At 37.5% G+C, this 27119-nt stretch overlaps 1 protein-coding gene across 1 annotated transcript in view; it reads right to left on the reverse strand.

Moving 5' to 3' along the window:
- Positions 1-27119, reverse strand: part of DSCAM (DS cell adhesion molecule) — a gene marked incomplete at both ends in the record, with an annotated part of 460903 nt that overhangs the window by 361764 nt on the left and 72020 nt on the right. Inside the window, one exon of the mRNA XM_080612812.1 lies at positions 25836-25982. Within this exon, the coding sequence (XP_080468938.1) occupies positions 25836-25982 (147 nt within the window). The remainder of the gene's footprint in view (positions 1-25835; positions 25983-27119) is intronic.

Raw genomic sequence — 27119 nt, forward strand, 5'->3', positions numbered from 1 at the left:
TAATTTTTACATCTGCAAAACAGAAGACCATAATATTTATGTTTAGAAACCCATTCCCACAGCAGACAGTGCTAGGTGCTCACTACAATACAAATGAACCCACATACATCTGCCTAAGTAACTTGCTACCTAGTACAGAGAAACCAGACTAGATGTATGGTTCAAATAGTATTAGGTTTCAAAATGGGTCTGAGACAAAAGAACTAGTGCAATACTGAAGAGTGTAATATACAGTAATACATTTTGTGTCTCAGATACCAAGATCAATCAGCTGTGTTCAAATTTAATACTTTGTAGCTTATTGCTTTAGATAAAAATACACTTATACAGCAAACAAAGGTTTTCCTTCAGTGTGATAAATGCTTCAAATACTTTGTGAAGCTCACAGGAAGAATGCTCTTTTCTGTCCTCAAGTCAAGGGAAAAATTGGGAAAAAAAAATGTATCTTTATTTGGCTTTGTAGCCAAACTGAGCAAAAATTTAATTATTCATGCAGCTGCAATAGAAGGCCTAGTTACAGACTTTTTTTACCTGTTTCTAAAGAACCAAATCAGTCATTGCCATAGCCGGTTCTAGCCAAGTAAAAACTTCTATTTAACCTTTTTACCAAGATACAGACAAAAAACAAATCTCAGCAATAAAAAAAAAAAAAAAAAAATTACCTTTAAACAATAAGATCTCAAAAAAATTCACTTATAATTGCAGACCCCCCTTAAAACCAATGACATCCATTTCTGATGAAACCTTCCACAAAACTGAGCACAACAGATTTTCCACACTGACAGCCCCTTGACCTGATAGGAACTGCCCAAAGAGGACTTATATGTAAGTCACTTGCTCACATCACAAACTTGGCGCTATCATTAACTGTGCATCATGACATCCTTGTTTCTAAACTGGAGAGGCATGGATTTGATGGATGGACCACTCAGTGAAACAGGAATTCACTGGATGGTCACACTCAAAAAGTTGCAGTCAACAGCTTGATATCTAAGACCAGTGACAAGCGGTGTACCTCAAGGGTCGGTATTGTGACCAGCATTGTTTGACGTCTTTGTCAGCAACATGGACAGTAGGATTGAGTGTGCCAATGACACCAAGCTGTGAGGTACAGTAGGCATGCTGGAGGGAAGGGATGCCATCCAGAGGGACCTTGAGAAGTGGGCCTGTGCTAACCTCATGAAGTTTAACAAAGCCAAGTGCAAAGCCTTGCACGTGGGTCAGGGCAATCCCAAGCACAACCACAGGCTGGGCAGAAACTGGTTTGAGATCAGTCCTAAGAAGAAAGACTTTGAGTTGTTGCTTGATGAGAATCAAAACATGACCAGGCAATGTGCACTCACAGCCCATAAAGCCAGCCGTATCCCAGCCTGCATCAAAAGGAGAGTGGTCAGCAAACAGAGGGAGGTGATTCTCCCCCTCTGCTTCACTCTCATGGGCCCTACCTAGAGTACTGCATCCAGCTTTGGGGCCCCGAAAATACATAGGATGTGGACCTGTTGGACTGAGTCCAGAGGAGGGCCACAAAGATCATACAATCATAGAATAGTTAGGGTTGGAAAGGACCTTAAGATCATCTGGTTCCAACCCCCCTGCCATGGGCAGGGACACCCCACACTAAACCATGTCACCCAAGGCCTCATCCAACCTGGCCTTGAACACCGCCAAGGATGACCCAAGGGCTGAAGCATCTCTCATATGAAGACAGGTTGAGATGGGATTGTTCAGCCTAGGGAAGGGAAGGCTCAGGGAGACATTCCAGCAGCCTTCCAGTACATGAAGAAATCTGGAGAGGGACTTTTTACAAGGGCATGTTGTGACAAAATGAGTGGGAATGGTTTTAAACTGAGAGAGATTAGACTTTAGGAAGAAATTCTTTACTATGAGGGTGGTGAGACACTGGAACAGGTTGCCCAGAGAAGTTGTGGATGCTCCACCCTGGAAATATTCAAAGCCAGGCTGGAAAGCTCTTTAAGCAACCTGGTCTCATGGAAGGTCTCCCTGCCCACAGCAATGGGTTGAAACTGGATGATCTTTAAGGTCCTTTCCAACCCAAATCATTCTATGATCCTATGATCATCATACAGGAAATGTTTATTCTTTATTTCTACTATTAATTTTTATGCCAATCAGCATGTCCAGAAGAGCTATTTCTGATACTCCCCTGCCTATACAGCATAGGCACCCTGGACAATAACATGGAAAGCAGACTACTTTTCCAGAGCATCAGTATTGCAAATTGCTTGGTTCTCAGTGTGACATATGCCTTTTTAACAATGCCTAGTGAATACGCATAACGAAACATGTTTCACATATTTGTATTTTTTCTTTCAGTTCACAAAGGTTGCAAGAGCTGGACCAGTGGCAATACTCTGAATGGACAGACCTTTCACTTTCCCTCTCCAGAAAGACTGCTGGATGAGTGAGTCTGGTTAGTATCTGCTGATGGAGCAAGTGACACCATGGGTGCCCAGCTGCTGCACTGGAACCACAGCTCTGCAAGAAGTAGAATTTTGTATTCTCTGGTGGCTCTGCAAATGAAGTGGTGGCTGTTTCTCCCTCTCTTCTACCCCTGAGGTGGCTGGTGGCTAGTCTGAGGGTCATGACTCTCACAAAGGTTAGGGTTATAGATCTTGGTCTTAACAATTGAGAATAACTGTTCTAACTCTAATCTGCAACAGGCAGGATCTCCAATCACAGAACCACTTTAGGTTTATTAATAATTCATTTCATCTTCAAAGCAAGGCAAAGGAAAAAAAACTTTCCGCTTCCAACTTTCTTCTCTTGAAGGATCAATTTCTTTCTGCTATTCATCTTCATAAAAATAACTTCTCACATATTTTCCCTCTCTCAAATCTTTAATCCCAACTGTAAATCTACTTTAACTTCCTGAAAGACTTATTTCAGGTTTCATACATAGAAATCAAACTTAATGCTTCAAGTTTAATAATTGAAAAATATAAAATTTGGAATCTTGAAAGGAAAAACTCTACTAATATATTCATTATATATCTGAGAAGTAGACTTTTAGAGATTACAACAAAGCCACCTCTTTATTTATCCAAATTTCAGTTACTTGTATTCATATTTGTAGCGCAATGTTTTGAACCAACATCACCAGAGGGCCCATATAGACAAGTACAAGTCTATAATCAAAAAAGAATCAAAGGACGTTATCAGCTGTTCTTCATATACTAAACATTTTCTTCCTAGGTCTCTTTCAAACAACATAGCCTGTAGGAAGCAACTCCACCAAGTAAATCAGGAGCATTCAAAGAGATTTAGATATAAAACCAGAAAGCTTGTTTGAAAGATATTCTTCTTTTGAAGAGGAAAAAAAAAGAAAGAAACCACAACGCAGGCAGCAAGCAACTTTTATGGTGTCAAAAGACAACTCAATATTCATATTCTGCTTTCAAAAATTTAGAAATCTGTATGAACTGATTGCATGGCAATATCAGAAAGCTAGAAAACAATCTATTTTAGTAATGCATAATACTATTTCAGAACTGTAAATTATTTTTTATTCCCAATGATTCTCATTTCATTAGGATTAGCAACACAATATGAATATTGTGAATTAATCAACAATATAGCAGAAACTATTAATCACAGGCAATCCAGACTGTAATTCTGACCCATGCTCAAATCTAGGAGAGCACTGTCAATATCTTTAAGTGTAAATAAAGGCATTGAAGCTTTTAGGATATTTTTTGAATATTAATGAAAAGAAAATTCTCACTTAAAGAACCTTCAGTGACTTAAAGCTAGAATAACACTAAAAAATAATGCTCAGATGTTCTTAATGTTCAAATTATTTTAATCCAGTATTATCTTTTAAGAAGTTTTACTTGATTAGTTTTGTTGGCAGCATCTACAAACAGTGAATACAGCATACACAATTAAAAAATTATTCGGGGGAGGGAAACAAAACCCCACCAAAATAAAACAAAGCAACAACTTCAGCTCCTGCATTTTGATAAAACAGCCTGCTCTTTCTCCTCTTCTCCCCCCTCCCAAAACAGACATGTCAAACTTGAATATCTCTTGCTCTAGGCTATAGACTGATGGATGGTATAACCAGATGTCCTTTACTTATCATTAGATGAGACATACATTTTCCTGACCTCCACATTGAGACATGGTCCAAATTTTGCTTGTTTTGTTTAAAAGCAAAATTCAAATATAACTATGTTATATGAAGCCAGCATCTACCTTAGATACATTCTGTCCGCATAAAACCAGCCAGCATCTCTTTTTTAAAATATGGATACATAAGGGAGAGATTTTCCATTTTTAGACAATTGCTTGGAAGGCACAACCTTCTGCTTACAAGCAGAGTAAACCACAGCCAGAAGGCAATAATTCTTTTACAAACGGCAACATAAAGACCATATTGTATCCATCCATATTCTAGTGCAGTCACCTATTGCTGAAACATCCCTCCAAGTAGACTTTATTCATCAAGGAGGAGCAGGAGTAATTAATAGGAACACTTTCCCATTCATCGTTCTCTCCTCTGCCTTCCCTTTATCTGCATTTGTACACACACACGTATGCATAAGTCACAGTCCCATGGTACTTAATCTTTAGTAAGGAGTGCTAGGTAATTTTTCGCAAGGTCTGCTCAGTAGAGAGCAATACAACAGCTTCCTTCCCGAAGAGCACGCTGAGCTGAGAAACGTAAGAGCATGCTGTGTTTGCTCCTTAGAGGTAGGACAAAGAAATACAGGAATTGCAAAGAAACTGAAGAAGATAGCATGCCTCAGACCTTGGTGGAGTCCAGAGACATTTCTTTTATGGTTCAGATCCAGACCATCCTGTCATGCAGCAACACATCAAGTGATCACTGTTACATTACACAATAAAAAGCAAAAGTGTGCACTGCAGATCTTTGGTGCTAGATGTGATTGTGGAATGCAATCCCTCCCAAGACTCACATGTGCTGAGGGAAAACAGGGAGCACAGCCAAGGACATTCAGGCCCTTCTAGAAGTCCCTGCCCTAGGCAGTTGCCTCATTTGCTGAAGCCTAGAGATTAACTTGTCTCATCAGGATACTGTGGTGAATAATAATACATGCCCCCATTCTTACTACAGGAAGAAAATCCTGCTGGAACTACTTTCATTGCACAACAAAATTATTGAGAAGCTTTTCAAAATGTCACTCTATTAATTTTTAGTCTGATTAATAACCATATTTTTAACACAAATATTAAGCACCTGAGGAGGTTTTATACATCTTTTTAGACTACACTGAACAAACAAAAAATAAGTAACTTCACTTTTACACAGGAAAAAATGTTTGACACTTTCAATAAGAAGGAGGCTTTATGGGGTTCATCATCAAGGATATATATTTGCATGACATTGCACCCAGGCAAGTCAGGTACTCAAATGTTCAGTATACATAATCCTATTGTTCTTTTCTGACTTCCTCCTCCCTCTTCTATACAACTAATGGGAATTTTGCTATCATTGTGAAGTCAGGTTGCCTGAACTAAAATACAGGACACACTGTAAAAACAGAGAAATTCATGCATTCCTGAAAGAGGAAGCGGTAGTAGCAGCGTTAAATATGGATGATTCAGTCTTTTCAACACAAAACGATTATGGAGGTCAAGTGTATCCTTTCCTTCTAAAATAGAAATTATCCATCCTTTGAGGCAAAAGAACTGTGCTTTTGCATAAAATAGGACCTCTACAATAACTGCTTTTGTTCACAATAAGAAAGTCAGCTAGCATATTGTGTAACAGCTACAATGTTTTTCCAAACTTTCATCATTTCAATTTTTTTAAACTATTATTCTGCAGAACAAGGCATGTTTTTGGAAATATATAAGAATTGAACAAATAATAGAACAGTCAGTGGTGACAGTCCAATGAAAAGAGAATTCCATTAAAGAGCAATTCACTTTTCAAAACATCTATAGATAGGAGAATATCGAGCTGCTTTACATCAGCAGCCTTGAATACACCTTTTCAGTGACCTTTGACACATGCTGGGCTACTTACTTTCCTCTGCTTTCAGTCTTAATCAGCTCTGTCAACAGGTATTATATTACAGTGCTTTTTATAATCCTGTCCAGTCACAGTATTTTCAGAAATCAGGTGTGAAAACAAAACAAGTAAATCTTTTAGATTAGGAACACTATAGATAAAAATGTCAGATTCCTTAACTGACATCAGCAGAGTTTCTCTAAAAGCTTTACCAAACAATGGTAATATAAAACCTAGTTAAGCAAATATAGTGCAACTTATGACTTTACATGTGTGTGAACTGGCAGTATTACCTGAAGAATAAGTTGTCTACTGCCCAGTTGAGGCCTACTTTTTTGAATGTGTCATTCTCTCTTCCCTATTCCACATCTTTATTTTTGTAAGGAAACAACATTGTCTTCTCAGACAGCAGATCCCTTTTTCTGGAAACATCATCCAGACAGTCAACTTAGAGCAAGGTATATAAAGAGCAAAATCCAACATAACCAGACAATTTTCTTCACCATAGCTTCCTGATCTAGGTGCTTTTCACTTGAAAGAGATGAGACAGGTTTCAGAATTTCACTTCAGAGAAGTAAGTTTCATCTGTCATCACCAGAATTCGTGAGGAAGAGACTTGGATTTGTCCCCAGAAATGCAATTTGGCTTCAGTTACACAAGTATCCTCCAAAGGCTCCTTATTTTTCAATGAAGGAGCATGCTGCTTTTCTCAGATAGGCAGAGAAACATAAAAAAAAAAGGAGCCACATGTCACAAAAGTGGGTGGCTGTGTCATTCCTTCAAAATGCGAGGGCCAATGCCAAACAGCTATAGCAGTAATTGCCATTTACTGATCTATTCATTGTTAATATGTATGTTAATATAACCTTGTCGTGGTTTAAGCCCAGGCCGTAAATCAGAACCACGAAGTCCACTTCTCCCCCCCACACCTTTCTTCCCTCCGCTCCTGGAGGGACGGGGAGGAGAATCAAAAGAATGCAGCTCCCACGGGTTGAGATAAGAACAGTTTAATAACTAAGGTATAACACAAATCACCACTGCTACCACTAATAATAATAATGATAAAGGAAATAACAAGCAAGAGAATACAACCGCTCACCAACCGGTACCTCGCCCCCACCCTGCCATGATCCAGCCCTTCCGGGCACTCTCCATTCTACATCCTGGGCATGACGTGCTATGGTATGGAATACCTCTTTGGCTAGTTTGGGTCAGGTGCCCTGTCTCTGCTTCCTCCCGGCTTCTCCTCCTCCCTGGCAGAGCATGAGACTCACAAAGTCCTTGGTCAGGGTAAACATTCTGACCCACAACTGAAAACATTGGCTTTATCAGTATTATTCCCAGGTTGAAAGTCAAAACACAGCACTGCACCAGTAGAAAAAATGACTGCTACTGCTGAACCCAGGACAAACCTATAGCCAGGATTGCTCCCTATAGAATGTAACAGGTGGAAAGCTAACTAAATACCTGCTATATTGTCTTTATTTACAGGCTAAGGCTTTTCCAAAAGCATAGGCATCTAATAGTTCTATCTAAACTGAATGCCTAAACTATTCATGTCACCTACAATGTCAAGAAATATGTTACAGTACTTACAAAAACAAAGGAAAAGCCATTAACATTGAATGTTTACCATTTTGCAAAAAGTTTAAATCATGGCTTTCTGTTTATGCTGCAACTCTTTCAAATAGTATTGTAAAGTGATTGTTTTTATAAATATAAGTCATTTAAGTCTCTTAAATCATGGGTGTCTGTGGTCTTTCAAAGGTCCTCCTTCTCTAAATCATAGACAACCAATTGAAAAGGTCAGTGCTGATTAAAAAAACCCCAACCTATATATAGGGAGATCAGTTACACTGCAAGTTACTCTTTTCTGCCTTGTAAAATAATACCTCTCTTGTTTATTTTAGGTACTATGAGTATTTTTTTTTTTTTAATGCAAGTATGTAAAGAAGAGCTTCCTGCCAAAAATCCTAATCCAAATATCTTAAATGGTTTCCAGCTTGTCTTTCTCAATCTACTGTTTTCTAAATCAGGTTTTAGGCTACAGCTAAGCGAAGTTACAAGGAACAAGTGTTTATTCATCTTTAGACAGTACAGTGCTGACAAAACATAAAAGTTACCCTTTTCTAAAAGAGCTGAGGATTTTTCTACAGTGTGCTCACAAAACCTTGAAATGTATGTTTGACATTTTTCAAGTCAAAAAAGAAATATGAAAATAATAGTACAACTCTTTTTTTTCCTTAATTTACCCACTTCCTCCTCCCCTCAGTTAAGCTTCTGTTTTATAATTCCTTGCTTTGCTTATAATTTTGAAGTGTTTATGTAGACGAATAAATATTGACAGAATTTATAGGTGGCAGCAAATGACATAAAATAGGTGGTTTCTTACTTTTTCGTGTCTTACAGTATTCAAAGTAAAATCTCAACAGAGGCAAAAATCAAGAGATCTCTATAAAATCAAGCAAAAATCACAGACTTAGCAAGAGAACCATTATGAATATGTGGCCTAAATTTTGTGCAGTGGAGACCTAGATGTTGCCTACATACAGAACTCAAAGTCTAGCAAAAACTTTGAAGCAGATTTGATGTTTTCCTCATGCTCATGCAGAGTTTCAGTTTCTGTGTGTGGAAAATGGAGATAGCAGTTACTGAATTACTATGTACTGCAAAAGAAGAGATTTATATAGGAAAAGTGTATAGCCTTATGTGAGAGATAAATATCATTAATTGCTCACCGCTGTACAGCAATATTCTGACTCTCCTAATTCCTAGACGTAATTATCTGTTTTCTCCATAGTTTGCAAAAGCCAGGAATAAAGACTGAGAATGCTGATTTGCTTCACTGTGACATTCTAATATGCTTTGAGCCACAGAAAGATGCTTGTGATTTATCAAAACTTTTGCATGTTTCTGCAAATTCAACATTTTATACATCCAAGGAGTTATCTGCACTGGTGTCCAAGTGGGAGGAGGAAGGGGACTGACTACTTTTAATCTTTAAGTGTTCTAAGATAACTTTACAGCCACCTTTTTAATTACAACAGATCAAATGCAAAAGTCTGCTTATTTTTAGAAAAACTGAGTCATGTCCACTGTTGTTACATGGGAGCCAAAGAGTGGAGGTGTCTGACAGAGCTCACAACATGAACCCAGGAAAGCTGGTAGATCCAGAGCTATTCTAAATCTTGACAAGAGCCCAAGAAAACCAGTTTTATCCAATGCCATTTTGAAGGCAATGTTAAATATTGCTTAATTGAGCTACAGATAGTCCATTGAAGGGCTTTTCAGCCAATTGTGCCTACTATCATTAGCACTGGTAAACCTTGTCACTGAAATTTAGTCCATTGCTTTGCTCTCTGTATTATAGAGGCGTTTCCCAAAGTTTAGCCGGATGCTCAGAGATGCAGGCTTCAACTGAAATCATCATAAAGTAGTCACTGAAAAAGATTCCATAAAAAAAAAAAAAAAAGGTATTTTTAGATGAAACGCCACTTAATGCCAGGGTGAAAAAGTTATTGGGCAGGATAGTGGGAAGCAAGTAGTCAGCTGTAACAGATGGCAAAACACATCCAGCTCCCCTTGCCTTTTCCACCACTGCCTGTGGTTGTTGAAGGAGTTCTAGAGTGGCTGTGTCACAGGTAAACACTCCTTCAAGGATGGTAGACCATTCCCAAGGCTGCAGAACAAATGTCATGTTGCTATCCATAAATTACTCCCATATTCAAATTTAACACTCCTCACATAGCCATCACCCTATATGGCAAAACAGAGTGCAAGCCCTATATTTATCACATTAGGCCCATGAAGACAACAGGCCATAAACTTTTTGAGGGTGAGCTCTTTGCAGCCACTTCAGCTCCCTGCCTGCATGAGCCAGAGCTGCATAAAAAAACATAAATCAGAACACAGATCAAACACACATCAGGCATCCCACTGCAGATCTATGGCCTGAGTCATATGAACTCCTTATGACTCCTTGTGGTGTCTTCTCTGGAGTCCTGGGCTAACCATTTCTGAAGGGCCAAACCTCCAGTTGCCAGGGGGCAGCTGAAGAAACCTTTTGAAGAACAAGTGGAGACACTCCTCTGTTCTTTCTGAAGAGCGTGGGAGCATATGTGCTTGAAGAAGTACACAGTGCAGCAATAGCTGGAACCTGCTTTTATCTCACTGCTGGTTCTTGGTTTACAGTGATCAATAGGCAGAGCTTCATATGAGTATCTAGTACATTTCTTACACTTAGTGATGTTAAACACCTTTTACCCCTAAATAAATAGCCAGATTTCCAATCTGGCTAACTAGAGCCCTACAAATAACAGTAACAGTGTTAACAACTTTTCCAAATGATAGGGGTCATAATGATCAGAGGAAGAGTAAACCAATATATTTTATCAGTTTGAGCCCTATTGATGAAATACATTCATTCATCAACAGAGCAGCAGGTTAAAAAGCTGATTCAAAGCTTTGCTGGGTGCTTTAACACAGCTCATGACTCAATCGCTTGAGTCTATGCTGTTTAAGCAATGCAATATTTTGAGGGGGTGTACTAGTTTCAGCATATTTTAACTGAATTTTATTATTTTAGTAATTTTTAAACATATGTTGGCCACTTTGTGTGAAAAGTTGACAAAAAATGAGACAGTCTCATGTTTAGCTCCTTCTCTATCCCAAAGTGCTAAGGTGATTGGGAATGGCATACTAATCTCTTTGCCTAGGAATTCTAACATAGTGTAGAAGCCAAAGACTTCCCAAATAATTAGACCCAGAAAGCACAAACTGACACCACCGAGCAACAACAAAGTTCAGCAAATGAAAAAATTCAGAGGAAGGCCTCCTCAGCATTGCTCCTCATTCTCTCTCTCCCAGTCACAAGATACACCCAAAAGGGGAGATAATTTGGATACCAGTGATTTCATTCCAAGTTTCAGCTCCAGCTTTCAGTTACTGACTGCTATGGAATGTGTGTGTAGTTTCTTCTTCCTACCCCTTCTCTTTCACAACTTTTCCCATTTGCAGACATGCAATTTTTAAAAAAAAACCTTAATTAGGGGGCATAGGGTGGGGTGGTGTTACAACAGTAACTTTGCTTAAATTCAGACTTCTAGCTAACAAAAAGCTAATATGACACTGTGGGAGAGGAGAGAGAAAGGAAGTGCGAAATATTTTTAAAGTGAGAAAATGTGAAATGTTAAACCTGAAAGTTTTCAGTGAAAATGTTTTAACTGAAAAACAACTGCATTTGAATCCCCTACTCCTTTGAGCCCCCAACACTTGTAGTTTGACCTCATCCCTGATGTTTTGGAAGTAGAGAGAATCATTCTCTTTTCTTTTGGGAACAGATGGACATACTTGGACTGTGTCAGAGGCAGCTGGTTATGCTGAGACCTGGACTAAGTGATTTCTCCTCAGTGTCTTTCTAATGTTTCTGAGGTAACAGAAAACTAATGGGATACTTATTTCAGTGTGAGAAGCATGAAGTCACGTTATTTTTGCTAGCAGGATATTGGCTTGTATCTTTTCCACACATTTTGGTACTGTTCCATTCTGAACGTGATCACTCTATTCCTTGTTCTAAAAAGCTGCTTCCCAAATCAGAACAAATCTAAATCACTACTTCTTTCTCTGCTCTTCAAGTTTCTCTGTGTTCTGTTCACATGGTATTCACTTATACAGCCAGACTTGCCTAGACTGCTTTGCTGTTTGCATCTATATTGACTTTAAAGCCAGTAGACCTTCAGTGGCCTAACAGATTGTTCACCATTCAAATTAAAGAAATTTGAAGCCAAGTTTCAACTCCATTTTTTTTTTTTTTTTTTTTTTTATTGGCACCTAAGAACTCCAAAAGCCAAGAATTCTGAACAGAAGCATTAAAAGATGCTCCATAATAACTGTCAAGTAGGCAAAGAGATACTAGGTGGAGTATTAAAGAGGGAAGTACTTAAACTATCCCCTAGATTAGAATCTCAATGTGACACAGTGCAACAACAAAGTACTTCCAAATCCAGTAACCAAGCCACCCAGGCACAGGATCATCTATTTTCATGCTCCTCATTAATACGCTGGATTGAATCCAGTACTGACTTGCCCCTGCAATGTGTCTGAGGTTAAAAATGCCTGTGTACTTAGCTTAATAGGTTCCCATTAGGGAAATGCAAAAATAGCATTGATTTTACTTAAGAAGAGCATCTCAGATAAATGATGCAGTTAAATAGCTATACACAATTTTTTTTCTGAACTCTGGCAATTTTGTTTCACAGAAAGTATCCTATGTGGTTGTTATGGAGGAGTTTGCTAGTATCCATATGATAATTAACTCAAAATATTCACTACTCCTTTTCCCAAAATAGGAATTTGTAGAGGAAAATGAAAAATAAGAAGCACATCAAAAAACACTGCAAAGATTGATTATGGAACCAAATGATCAACCAAAACCCATGCAATTTATTTATCCTAAGATTATTTTGTTTTCCTATAAAAATACATGAGCAGTTTTCAAACAGTCTTCAAAATGAAACAGCAAAATGCTTCATTTTGAAAATACTGAAAAGGAAAAGTTCTGGCTTTTCTGCATCCCTTTCAGATTTCCATTTATTTCTTTTGGCTGAAACATGACTTTTTCAATAGGAAATAGGAAGACATCATTTTCAGCCAAAGCAAGTGCACATTTTTCCTAACAAAGTAATTGACAGGAAAAAAAGAAATGCCCAGCTGATTCAAATACACAAGTCTCCTACAAATAACAGGAATCATGAGAGGAAAAAAAAGTATCTTGAGACAGGAAGCAGGAAGAGATTCTTGATTTTAAACACAATTTTTGTTGAGTAAAACCACACAAAGTTGGTGGGGGTTCTCCCTCACCTCCCACTTCTTTTTTTTTTTTTTTTTTTTACAAATTTAAGGCATTTATTTTATGGTCTTATGTTCCTGTGGTTTCCTTCCAACAATTTGTTATTTGGTATCAGACATAGTAAGAAAATAAATCTAAATGAAAGTGACACAGCAAAGGCAAAACATTTCATCTTCTTTTAGCTGACTACAGTTATAAGTAATGCTTTCCAAACACACCTCTCCCACTGAGTTTCACCTTCTATGTCCTCACACAGAGAGCTGCAGTCCAAGGCAATAAGCACTCCATAAACAGAAATCTGAACTGCGGAGTGCATACAGTATTGGGTTTATTAATGAGGATATAAAACACTTCCACCAAATTAACAAGGACTTCTAAACCTCCTTCACACTTGATCTGTGCCTTTTCCTATTTCAGTACTTGGAAGAAACAGATTTCTTCCAAGCAAGAAGCTTGGATGCAAGTATAGGACTATGTTATAGGAGATCCTCCCCGAGTGCTTGCAGCAGCCTTAATGAGAAACAGCAAATCTTGAAACTTCTTTGTTTTTCAGTTTCCCTCTTTGTAAAATGAGGGTAATAATTCTAACTAACTGAAAGGGGCTTAGGGTTTCTCATAAAGGAAAAGAGATGTCAAAATAGGCAGGAATAAGGGTTTCCCAGATTTTCTACAGAGTTTGAGATACCTAACTCAAAAAAAGAAAAAAAAAAAAAAAATCAGCTCTAGAAAGTGCTGTGAACAACTATTGATAAGCAAGCAAAGAATTACAATCAAATAGAGCTCATGCAAGGAAGGAGAAGACATGAAAGTAAAGGAAAGAAAAATCCAGTGAATAACTTCTTTTTCTTAAATCCTTTTCGAAAATGTACACAGCATCTCACAAAATCTTGTTGGGCCGCTGACATTTAGAGGGGTTCTCTTTTTCTCATTCATTCTATAAAAGTGCTGAATGAATGCTACGACACAGTATGCATTATCCTATCACTTCTTATTTATGGGTGCGCTTTTGCTTCCCAGCCCTGAAATTGCTTTTCAGCAAGTCACAAATGTCCACTTTGAAAAGAAAATCAGGTTTGCTTCTCTTGTTCTTAACTGAATTTTTGCAAGAAAACCCATGTCTTATTTGCTTTCAGCAAAAAAGATTTTAAGATACCCAGTACATTTATTAATTCAAAAAACATTTTAGCAGAACAAAAAGTAGTATGCATATGATTAATCCCTGTCCTTTTCTGGATTCTTTCATAAGACTTCCACATATAAACACAGAACATTGTTAGTATTTGGGTTTTCCTGTTGTTTTTTTTTTCCCCACTATTTTCTTTTTCAAAACATCTCCCCTCACAATAGGAGCTGCTACCATATTTTATTATAATTTAGAATGAATTGCAAAAGATTTCTGATAAATACATTATAATCTCAAAAGATTTTAAATTATGTTGCTCATACATGTAAAAATTGTTATGCTTGTTGAGACTCTTGCACTCTCATGAAATTTCATATCAACAACTTATTTTACACAAATGTTTTGTTTTCATAACACACGGACTATAATAAGAATTTATTTGCACAGAATATGTCTATATAGCTTTATTTTTTTTTAATCTGCATACTATTTTGTAAGTAAAACTAATCCCTTAAATATACAGTATAGTTGTGTATTTCCATATAGTTATTTTTAGCATTTCAGTTGATGCCCTTTGTTCTTTTTTGTCTTAGAAATACTCCTTCAACAAATGTCTTTTTTGTCAGTGTTTTGTGAAAAACAGGAAGGGAAAATGGAGTAAAAGGAATGATTCCCAGTCCTCAGTACAGACAAAACACTTCTACCGGCACAAAACAAATGTTAGCCTCAGAAACAGAGCAAATATTTTTTGCCATCATTATCACTCAAGTATTGCTTAGAGGATAAGTTGCAAGAAAAGTATCAGGAGAATAAAAGACGTTACTTCTTTATGGGTTGTGAGTCTTTAAAGAATAAAACATGGATTTACTAAAAACTGGTTTTTGTCTAGATGCAGTTGAGTAGGATGTTTTACAAAGGGAGGGTAGTAAAAAAAAAAGAAAAATCTGCCTCTAGAACCTTATATTCTTTTTATCTCTTCATTAGTTTAAAATTTTAAAAATCAGCTCCACAGCGGAACCCAAATGTATTTTCTGAGTGTGTCAGGAATTTAATTCTCTGTTTTAATGGAGAAAGGGGAAAAACATTCAGGAAAAAAAAAAAAAAATCCCTAAGCATGCAATTGAAAAACAAGAGTGCTGTGTGTCAGCTCTGTTTTCCCTGCTGGAATACATAATCCCTGAACAGAGCTTGCCCTGACCTTCCACAAGTAGCAGGGTAATTGTTCTCGGGGATTTTATGAATATCACTACCTATTTGCAAAGAAAGCCATGGATAAAAGAGGAAAATGAATTTGAATTTGCAGTGCAAGTGAGCATCCAGTCCTGGGCTGTTGCCTAACTGGAAGAGAGCCAGACTTGATCCCTGGGCAGAGAGCCAAGGAAATATTATTTTCATGGTGCACAACCAAGTTCTGCAGCTGTAGAGTTAAGATGGGCACAGAGAAGGGACCTCTGCATCATCTTCAGAGCAGAATAAAATCTAAAGACTCTGAAGCATTAATTTTACCATCCTTCCTCACTACCAGACCCAGAAGCAGAGAAGCAGTAAACCACTCAAGTTTTGCAAGGAGAAGCTATACAGAATAATCCCTCCAGGGTGCTACAATGAAGGATAAATCCTTCTAAGGAGAAGGAGAGAACAAAACAAAAACATAGAACTGAAACCACAGAGAGATACACAGAATACACCTCTTTATAATTTCACACAGTCCTCTCAAGCATATCTCTAGTGTCCCTCTTGAGCTGCCCTTTTAGTTCTTCATGGTTGCATCTGATTGCTGTCCAACTTTGGGTGTGAAGCACTCCCTCTTGGTAGTGATGTTTACTGACAGCATCTGCCTGTGAGGCACAGATAGGAATCAGCCCTGGGGAACAGGATCTGGCCCAGATTGTGTGGTTTAGCCCTGTTCAGGTCTGGGCTCATCCCCCAGCTGTGCTGCTGCAGAAGGGCTCAGCAAGGACAGCCTCTCACCTGAGATGTCAGCAGCACTGCCATGAATTTTTAACTCCTCTGCTCACTGAAGCAGCAGTTGATTTCAGTCCAATTCACTGCACAGGATGTGCAATCTTACTTTTATGGGGAGGTGAAATTCCTGTATTAATTCATATTGAGTGCACACAACAGGCAGTGAGAAAAGTGACAATGCGGAGAGACAAAAGTAAGAGTGATTTCTGTGATCTGTATTGAATTAGCTACCTTAAAAATGAATGCTGAGTATCGCATGAAAGTATCTGAGTAAATACATAGCTGTTCAGATAGCAGTAGGGGAAAGAACACTTACAGAAGAAGAAAAGGACACAATGAGGTAGAGGAGGATAAGTTGCCATAGATATATACCTACATCCTTCATTTCATGCAGCCATAATTCTGTCTGGCAGCTGCATGATTAATTCAAAGATTTCTTGATTATTTCTTTTTTCGCTGCTCAATCCTGCTGACCTGCTTTTGTTGACAGGTCTGTGTGGATCACAATCCTCTGCCCATTGAAAGCACGGAATCATCTTGGTCTCCATGGCCTGCAGTGAATATTTCAACTCATTCAGCACCAACAGCATGAGAGTGCAGAGCTTATTTCAAACCAAACAAACATGAAATAACAAACTGGTAACCTATTTTTACTGTGAAAAATATCTGTAATTGCAATTATAATGTGATTTTGATGGTGGGAGAGAATAACTAAACCATTCAATCTTTCTTCTCCTGTACTCTCACTTTTATAAGAAATTCATTAGCTGAAAGTTTTCTAGCAAAACCAGAGATTTTGCTACAGTAACTCCCTATAACATTAAATGTTTAGCCTTTGCATCTGTTGCCTTCCTGCAGCAGGACAGAGTATCCACCCCTGTGCAGTTACACAGCTCCAGCTCACACACCAGATCACAGGCTTTAAATAAATCACTGGATTATAACTCAAAGATCACCTGGCCTTCACTGTAACCTTCCTCCAAAAAGAAAATGGGCATGCAATCAGAATATGCTGATACAATTTAGCAACCCAGGTGAAGCAATGGAGATACAACACTGATGTCACTGTAAATGAAACAAAGCTTTACCAGATAGGTACTTCCAATTCTTTTTAATGAGCAACTCTTCTAATGAGCCTTCAATTAAAAAATGGACTCTCAACAGGGAAGATAAATCAAGTGAGCATCTGTATGGCCATCTACAGCCTACATCTACATCTACATCTACAGCCCTAAAAAATGGGTTTATCTACTTAATAGCACTGTACTCCATAATAATGTTTTAGTTGAAATCAGTTAACTAGTACAACACACAACACTGGAAAATACTGTTTCTCTGTTTCTTCTGATTGGTACCTGTATTTCCTTGATGAATTAAAAATAACCAAAAAATCACAGCTGGTGGCAGTTTTGACATTCTACCTCTCTCAAGTGCAACTAAATCATGTACACAGGCAAAATCTGCAGGGTATAAAGCATTCTGGGTAAAAGGCACACACTCATTAAAATGTATCTCATGCATCAATTTTGTCTGTCAGACAAAACTGTCAGAGCTCTTTGGCTGTTTGCTCAGGTTAGATCGAGTTTTGATGGGAAACCTCAAGCATACAGTGCTTAATATGGTCATCTACTTGTTCGCTGCCATTCAGGAAGGTGACAAGCCACTTAACAGCAGTTTTGCAAGGATGGAAACGATGCTATGATCACTGTTTAAAAAAGTAAAAATTAAAATAAATAACAAACTTAGACCTAAAACCAGCACAGTGAATCACCTAAGTATGTCTGTGCTCCTAGCCCTTCTTCATACCAAATCTGATAGCACTGTGCTGTGCTGATGACAAATCAGACTCCCAAAAATCATGCATAACAAAACAAAGGCATAAAAAATTTGCAAAGAGCTACTTAATTCAAGAAAATATATTTGAACCAAAAACTGCCTGAAGAAATGCAAAGAAAGAGCAAAGACAAAATAGAAAAATGTTGAGCGAACACCTGTGAAGGTTAACAGTCAGTCTGCCCTTATTTCAACTTTAATAAAGATCTGGTAAACATCAACCTAATTAAAATGCAGGCTATATTTATTTGATGGCTTCACAAAACCTGGAGTGAATTAATGTCACAGGAGCTGAGGGGGCTAGAAGTAACCGGCCAGATGGTAAAAAGGGATTCACCCCAGAAAAATGGAAGAAATTTCAGGTACATCTTGAAAGAAAAGAACGTGAAACAGATACTTTCGGTGAGAGACTTCACTGTGCCACTGAAGTCAACCATGCTGAAAGAAAACTTTTCATGAATGGCAACATCAATCACAAGGTGGTAAAATAGAACAGTTAGGGCATCAGACTGGATAATGTTATGCATGGTCCTACAGACCCTCAGGCCCATATGGAGATGTGATAGATGCTCATATATATGTATATGTGTGTGTATCTGTATGCACACACTCATGGTTATAGAAAGGCAGAGAAAGGCATATATTTAAAAAAAAAAAAAATATTTGAAGCCTTAACGCTGGAAGCAGAGTTACAATGTCCTTCTCCTCTCTCATTCTTTAATTCACAAGACTGCAAGCAGCAATTCTGAAGAGGGCTTGAATCTAATAAAGTTTTTCATGTGCTTTAATTGTGTAAGTAGAGAGGGAAAAAAAAAAAGTGGGGGGAAAGGATAAAAAAAAAAAAAAGAAAGATAAATAGGACTGTGGGGTTGTTGTGGGTTTTTTTGTTCAGTTTTAATGTGAGTAGAAGGAAAGGATGCCACCAATTGATGGAAATGGAGGACTGTCCAAAACAGAGCAGCAACAGAGGGGAAAAATATTATGATACACTTGTCTCCTAGACACACTTCATTACTGAAATGCCAAAAACACTGCTACTATTTGTGAATCCTATTAGTATTAAAACTGTTGGATGAAGTGATTTGGCTTCATACACTTTAAACACCAAGGTACCCCATTCAAATACATTTTTCTCCTCCATCTCTCACAAACAGCCACTGATGTTCTACATCCTCAGAGCAGCTGAAATATCCAGTCATGCTGAGGAAAATCTGCAAGATCCCTCTACAGAAAAATGACAGTCTCTCTGATATTAATATCGCTATTTCATATGCATGCTTCCCTGTGCTTGTTAAATTATCAGAAACCACTCCTTTGCCTGCAATCGCGTTGCTCACTTTTCTCTGTGCTATCAAAATTTGACATATGGATCAGATGCTTTCTATCTTCATCCCTTCAAGTCCCTGCCTTGAACAGTGAACAACACCTGTCTCCCAAAAGCTGCTGAAATCCTTGCATCTAATCCTACCAATCCCACAACCACTATTTTAGAATGATTCACCTGATTAAAATACTCCAGTGTAATGGAATAGGAAGCAAACATGGAGCACAGGCTGCAGAGTAGCCAGAGGAAAGGTCCGCCAATGAGCAGGTTTAAGTCCGTTGCCTTACTCAGTTACAGTTTTAGTTTACAGTGAAGCAAAGGAAAGTGTCAAAAACGTTTGCACAAGCAGGGTCTGCTAAGCTTTTACCATCTCCACTTTCTAGAGTTATAAGTCGCCCTCTTCTCTTAAAAGAACAGTGCTCTAAGAAAAAATGCAGGTGCTAGACATTTCCTAAATAATGTAGTAAATTACTTTTTCCTAGCTCCCTTGGGAAAATAACCTTGTTGAAAAAGAAAGTGAGGAAGCAATATATTGTCTTTGGAGATGCACTTTCCGTGCCTTCAAGAAGCTTCAAAAACACATTACTGTAACAGCAAGCCTACAGCCTGACCTGAGCACTGCTGAACACTACTTGCATTTGCTTTCCAGGCAGTCAAGGAAGCTCAGCAGATCTAAGGGTCTGACTGCTTTACTTTCTGTGTGCTGTCACAACTCTAAATAGCAGAATTAAATCTCTCTGGCATCTTTCTGGTAGAAAGTAGTTTACATTCAGAATGTTTGTATTTTATATATATTGCTAATATTTAAGCATAAAAGATGCTTCATCCCACTCTACATGGAGTCGGGAAAAATCTTTCATCTAAACCATTCAGTGGCCTAGGTTAAGTGTCTGCTGAATGCCTGCTGTTTGGCAACCATGATTAACCCCTGACATCAAACCAAAACAAGAAAGATCATAGCTCATCTCTACTAGACACAGACTCTATCAAATGGCTGGACTTAATCCCTGTGATCATTAGCAATAATCTAATTCTGAACATGGGACTCTGCACACATGACCACTTTCCATAAAGAGAGAGATGGGGTTTTTTCTACTATGTACAAACCTCATGGTTGAAAAAATAGTGATCACTCTGTGTAAACTGAACACTGCTGTAATCTCCAAGCCCCAGAACAAACAAAAAAATGCAGCGCTATATATTAGATCCCACCACATGATAACTACTGGCAAACATTGACTGCTTACCATCAAGCACAGCAGTTCAGGAAAACTCTTTGCACAGAAAAAGATCCAAGAGCCCTGGAGCATTTTAAAGGCAAGACTCGAGGAACTGTGTGTAAATAAATAATGTAATTCATTACATCAAATGTAGATCATTGTACATCAGTGACACTTCTCAAGCCATGGTCCAGTGTACTTAATTTCTGGATGAAAGTACGCTGGCTTGAAGGCTTATCAGCTGCCATCTGCACATCAATCACAGTCCTTCAGGGAACCATGTTCTGTTCATGCTTACACACCTTTCCCTCAAAGCTGCTATTGTTCCAGTGCAGATTTAAATATGCCATTATGCACAGTCATTATTATCCATCTATATGCTTTTCCACCTTTTTTTAAGCAGTCACATGTATAAATCAGATTTTTGCATGGTATGTTTTGAGGCAGGAAAATGGAAATTCACAAAGGTCAGGGCATGAACCTATTCATGATCCTGCTCTCGGCACTAAGCTTTCCATTCAGATATATGGAAAAACTCAAAATCCCTCATAGTTACCAGCATCAAGATAAAAGGCATTCATAACAGTACAGTATGTAGTGACAGACCGCACTTAATTCTTCAGCTTTAATTTTGTATTCATCTGCACTTCGTTCTCTTCTTTTCTGTGTCTTTGCTGATACTTTACACTGACCTTTATTTTTAATAATCCCTTTCTGTCCTTCTTCCCCTATAACCACACCAACTCTTTGCTCTCTCATGGGCTAATTAATATACGAACAGATTCTACTCTTTGCTTTCACCTATGTAGAATAGAATCAGCAGTTACATTGCCTTTACCTTCCCTTCTAGTCCAGTTTCACTGTTCCGCATGTGAAGAAGAAATACTACAAGCCAAGCAATAGCCTCCCGTCTGCCTTATAGCTGCTCAACAGGAGGAAGAGCACAATTTGCACTGTGGTGCTTTTCTATACTATTTTTTCTTGGTTTTATGGCTGTTGTTATAACAGCATACTTGCTGCACTCTTCGGTCCTGCAGGGCCTACAAAAATAGGTTGCAAGGTCAGCTCAAAACTTATTCAAAAAGTCTCTTTCTTTGGGAATGGCTTGTAAGGGAAAGCAGTAAGGAGGAAAGAAATCTTGACTTTTGAGTAAGCCATATGCAGCTATCAGTCATACAACACTCTAGGAGTATTTAAACTTTTATGTTCAGTGTCATCTAATGAAAATGTGTTAAAAGCTGGTTACTGATACAAAAGAAAACTGCACATCATTACCATGCACATAATTCAGTTGCTCATCATTACACTACTTATTACAATTCAAACGAATTTCAGACTCAGTTTCAAGTCAGCTGACAATAAACAATTCAGAAATGAAGGATCTTTAGAAAAGAGATCTTAAAGTTACAACTGCAGAGCTCCATACAGCAGTAGCCTGTACTTTGTGAGCCCCTTAAAACTTCACAGAGTTACCATTGGTCCTTCTATTTTGCCAGCCTCTCACAAATCATTAGGCAAGACACACACCACTGGAAAGCTTGGTTGCTTTTACTAGATGACACAAGTACACAAATAAGATAATCCGCTACAAATGCATAAAATGTGGCAACTGCAGAGGTTTGCTGCTGTCCTTGTCTATCACTAGTCTGTAACACAGCTGTATCTAGTGGAGATGGCTAAAATCATCATCTATCAATTATTATTCAAAATATTTCTTTCCAGTATGAAAAGATTTCTGTGTATTTATTGTTGGAAGTCAAGGTTTTCTACTTTTCCCTGATAATCGGTTTTGCCTTGCTTTAGAAATCTTTTTTCGGGTACCTTGGCCCTAGAAGACACCCTAGAAAGGGTTTTTGTTCTCAGATATGTTATCATATTGAAAGATACAATGTAGGAGCACAACCCCAATTATTTAGCTGTCCCCCTGACAGACAAGCACATGCACAAATTTTCAGTCCACAGCTGTCCTTGCACACAGAAACTTCATAGAATTCAGTATTTCTGGCTCCAAACACAGGCTCCCTCCCCTTTATTGAACAGGGAGTCTGACCTATCTGGACACTCCTTGGAAATGCTTTAGCAATATGTCTTAATATGTTTCAACTCCCAATTACTTTACAATAACCTGGAGGCATGACATAAAATTGCAGCCAGGAAACAGAAGATACTTTTGCCCAGCCATATTTATTGCACACTTTGATTACTATGGACATCACTGTGTTCTCTGAGAGCTAAGCATACAGACAAAGCAGTTTTGTCCAGGACACAGTATACTACAACAGCAGAAAATTCTCACTGTCTTAATCAAGGAATACACCTCTTAAACACTCTTTCTAAAAAGGTAGGTATTTTTTTTACATTAGAAAAGCAAAAGCACTTTTCTCTTTTCATTAAAATGCTGAATTTTCATAAAAAAAAAGAACTGATACTGATATGTCAGTAGCAGCTGACATAAAGGATTCTGGTTCATCTACAAATCTCTCTATCCTAGTAAGCAAAATTAGTATTAGACTCCTGTAATCAGAGACTACAGATGGACAGGTATATGAAATATTTACTCAAAAAAAAAAAAAAAAAAAAGAAAGCTTCACTTGCCTATACAGCTTCTCCAGTGAAAAGCTGCCCTGCTTCTTGTCATAGGGGTTCTCCCATTCCTTCCTGTAAGGGGTAAGCTTCCTAGGATATTTGTGTCTTCTATTTGTAACAGATAAATCAATTCAACAAAAAGTTGTTCTTGCCTTTTTCCTTTCTCTTCCTTCCTTCTCTTTTCTTTTTTTTCCTTTTCAAGCAAACACTATCAGTTTCCAACAAAAAGCCTTATACACCTCAAACCATGATAATCGTCACTCCAAGTACATACCCTTTTGTATGCTTGCTCTTTCACAGTGAGGTTTTCCCTCAAGATGGCCCTCATTTTTGTTGATGTTAATGAGTAACCAATAAATTAATTATATTAAGAAACAAGAAAAAAAAAATAAAACTAATCAGAACTTGATGTTTTCCAATATTAAATGGTGAGATAACAAGCATACCAAAGAACCTGATCTAGCACACAATAAAAGAAACCACCACCAACAAAGCCACCCACACCCACACTAGCAGTGGCTATACAGGCAAGCATATGCATTTCTTCAGAACATCAACCATTAGTGGAAAACAGCTCGATAGTTGTGTTATGTCCTGCATCCTATTCATCAGCACTGGCATTCTAAGACAGGTTTATCAATATCTACCATCTGAGTTTATGGCCAGATTATTGCAAAATTGATTATGGGTAAAACTCATTGCAACTGTTTTATGAAACATGCGTGGGTTCTTGTTTTTAAATGCTCTCGCCATTAAGCAGCAGTTAAAACATATAAGTGGCAAACAAACAAATCTTGTAATCATTGTGGTTAAACTGGAGCAATGTTTTCCTGCCTCACTTTTGCCCTTGCATGACAGATAGCAGTGACCTGTAATCTAACCTATGATTTCAGCTCTGAAACTAAATATTTTCTGTGATGTGATCCAATATGATAAACTGATATTTTTAATAGCACCAGTTTTAATGAACTGTTTTATTTCCACTTAGATTTCTAACTGTTGAATTAAGAGATTGTGAGATAATTAAAAACTGGCGTTTAAGTGTTGAAATTTGCAATACCACAGTCAGGGTTGAAAATCAGTTTGGGGTTAAAATCAATATAGACTAACCAGAACGAAATAATCTTAAAATAACAGCCATGATAGTCTGTAAAAATGCCACAATTTCTTTTCTAAAGAAGGGTTACAGAGACCTGTGTCCTATACCCCTTAATCTGGGGTGAAGGGCAGGATTGAGCCACTCAAAGATATCACATAGGTGATTGGTACTAAAGCTCAAGTTTAAAAAAAATCAGATTGAGAGGATGTAATCTATGTTTACAAGAGAAAATATGCATGTTTTCTTATAATACAGAAAGAATAAACTTTTAAAAAATATTAAGATAATAACCCTGCCAGCATACACATTCTTTTCCACTCATACAGACCGATATGGATCATATAATAGCCTATTTTAAGATAAAGCAAACACATCCATCCACTATTGCATTAGATAATCTTAACCATAGTTCAGATACTTTTAAACGTAGTTGTGTATCATTATATACAGAATAATGGAAAGCTTATTTGCATATTTAATTACAGCTCTGGCCTGACTATACTGGCTGAAGTGTTGGTGAGTCCTAAAATACAGGTATTATCGACTTCTCAATGAAAACACACTTGGTTTAAGTTACTCAATGAAAAAAACTAATATGCCACATAAATTCCAAAAGCATAACAAGAAAGTGAATTTATGAAGCTTAAACTATGCACCAGTAGTGCAGGACAACTGATCATCAATTATATGGTGCTTAAATATCTACTAAATCCTTAGAAAGTTATTTGATATATATATGTATATATATATTTATATTTCAAAACCAGAACAAGCTTATGTAAGGAATCAATAAAACACAAAGAGAAATAAAATCTATAAATGAGTTATATAGAAACACAGCCATTTTCATCAATGCTACATTTGTCAGAAAGGAAAGGTTATTAATATACAGATAAGCATAAACACATTTTCAAACACTGTAAGGTCATAAACACAAACACATTTTAAAATATACTCTTCAGCAATATATAACTCAAACTACTTTTTTTCCATTCTGCATTATCCTGGAACAATATATTTCAAATTTCTGCATACATAAATCACTTGTATGTGTAACAACAGCTGCACTGTGTGTAATATATAATTTAGATATCTACTATACTGAAAATGTTTTTCCCACATATACTTTCTCCCATGAATTTCTTACAATGTTTGTACTTTAAAATGTCGGATATTCTTTGCCTGAATTCCCCCTACTTCCTCAACAATGCCTCACATTTTCTCACTTTGTCAGTAAATAGATTAATGCATATAACTGCTTTAGAATAGATTGTTTCACTTCAATATGTTCAGCTTACAACACAGTTTACTGTGTGTTTAAGCTTCCAGCATTATCTATTAAGACACTTATCTATGAAGATATTTCAGCTTTAAGTGTTATGAAAGTATAAATATTGATTACATACCCCATTAAAACATAACCAATCAAATTTAAATTCAGGATTTCTTCTTATCCATGAGTAACATATTACTACTGAAAAACAACTACAACCCAACACATGCTTTATGACACTCAAAATTCTTTGGCATGCAGGCATTCCTTATTAAAGTTAAAACGTGAACCCATTGCCACAGCACCAGGAAGCTGGTTTTTATCTGGTATAAAACAAAAAAACATGCTATTTTCCCCTCAAGCATACTAGAAAAAGCAGGGCTGTCTGAAACCTTCATGTCACACACAGTCATAGGGGTGCAGCAATGCTAATGTGCAATACATTACTGGAAGAATGACATACCATTCAGCTATAATTAACTCAAAATAAACTTCAGGCATTTGGGGGAAAAAACCAGGAACCATAGCTGCCATTGCCAATTGGAAAAGAAAGCCATAACATCCTACCTGAGACAAGCGAGACTGTGTCTTTCTCCCATGAGACAACAGTGATGTATGCCTCCACAGAGGAGGGGATAATGCACTTGAACACTGCTACATTGCCTCTCATGGCTTTCTGGTCCTCCACACGGACTGTATAGGGTTCCCGTAAAACTGAAGGTAGAAGAAGAGGTTTTGTTAAAACAGTCTTAATCACACGTCCCATCCACTTCCTTAGTTAGCCTTGCAAATTTTCTCAGGCTGTGAATTCTTTTGTCTCAGTAAATAATATAGTTTTGCAAGGCTAATTGCAAAGTAATAAGAAAGCAATCCCAGGTCTTTTTGTTTCCTCAAAATCTGCATTTTACCATATTTCTGTATCGTTCTCTTCCCTAATTCTAAAGGAACGGGAGAAAGACTTTTGTAAGAACTGCATATTTATATGGGTAAATGGTGTTCTGTCTTTTGTTACTTTTCTAGCTTCTTATGCCACGTTTCCCATCATAAATAGTTTTGTCCTCTATCAAAGGATACAAAGTACATGTAAGTACTCTGTGTGAATTAGACATCCAAAGGGTAGAAAAGAAGGTCAGTGTCATTTAGGATTTTGAAGAAGTGAGAACTGAAGAAGAAAAATCGATGGAGGTGACAGCCAGAGAGAAAGTGAGGTGTCTCAGAAACGCAGAGAAATGACAGTAGGTAAAGAGCTGCATACATTTGACAAACATTGAAAGAAATAGACTAAAGGTAAGAAAACAGGAACTATGTTTCAGAGTTGTGTTAAAAAAACGGCACAGGGACACTTATATCCAGGATATGATTTATTTTTTTTTTAGCATCTGAAAGAATTAATTTAATGGACAATGATAAAGGAACAACTGGAGAAATCCTTCACAATAAACTAATACTGCTGCGGTGAGACAGAGTTGCATTGAGTAGGAAAATGGAAAGAAGGAAAATCCTAACACCAAGAAATTTAAATGAAGAAGGAGTGGTAAAAAATCCTGTGAACAACAGTTAATGGAGAATGTGGTAGAGCAGAGAAGAAACAGATGCTGTCTACTACAAAAAGTAAATGGGTAAGAAAGGACAAGCGGCAACATAGACTTTCCGTAGGACCATAAGTTCAAGGTGCGAAAAAAGAAATCACCACATCCAACAGAGTTATAAATCTTGAGGTGGTGAACAAAGTTATGTATCTTGAAGTGACAGTTTCAATGAAAATAAGGATGAATGTATTGGAAAATGACATGTGTTTGAGACACATATATGCCTGAGGGTAAAAGTAATCGGGAAGAACACCACCACTGC

This window comes from Psittacula echo (genome assembly GCF_963264785.1).
Source record: "Psittacula echo genome assembly, chromosome: 3".
NCBI lineage: Eukaryota > Metazoa > Chordata > Aves > Psittaciformes > Psittacidae > Psittacula > Psittacula echo.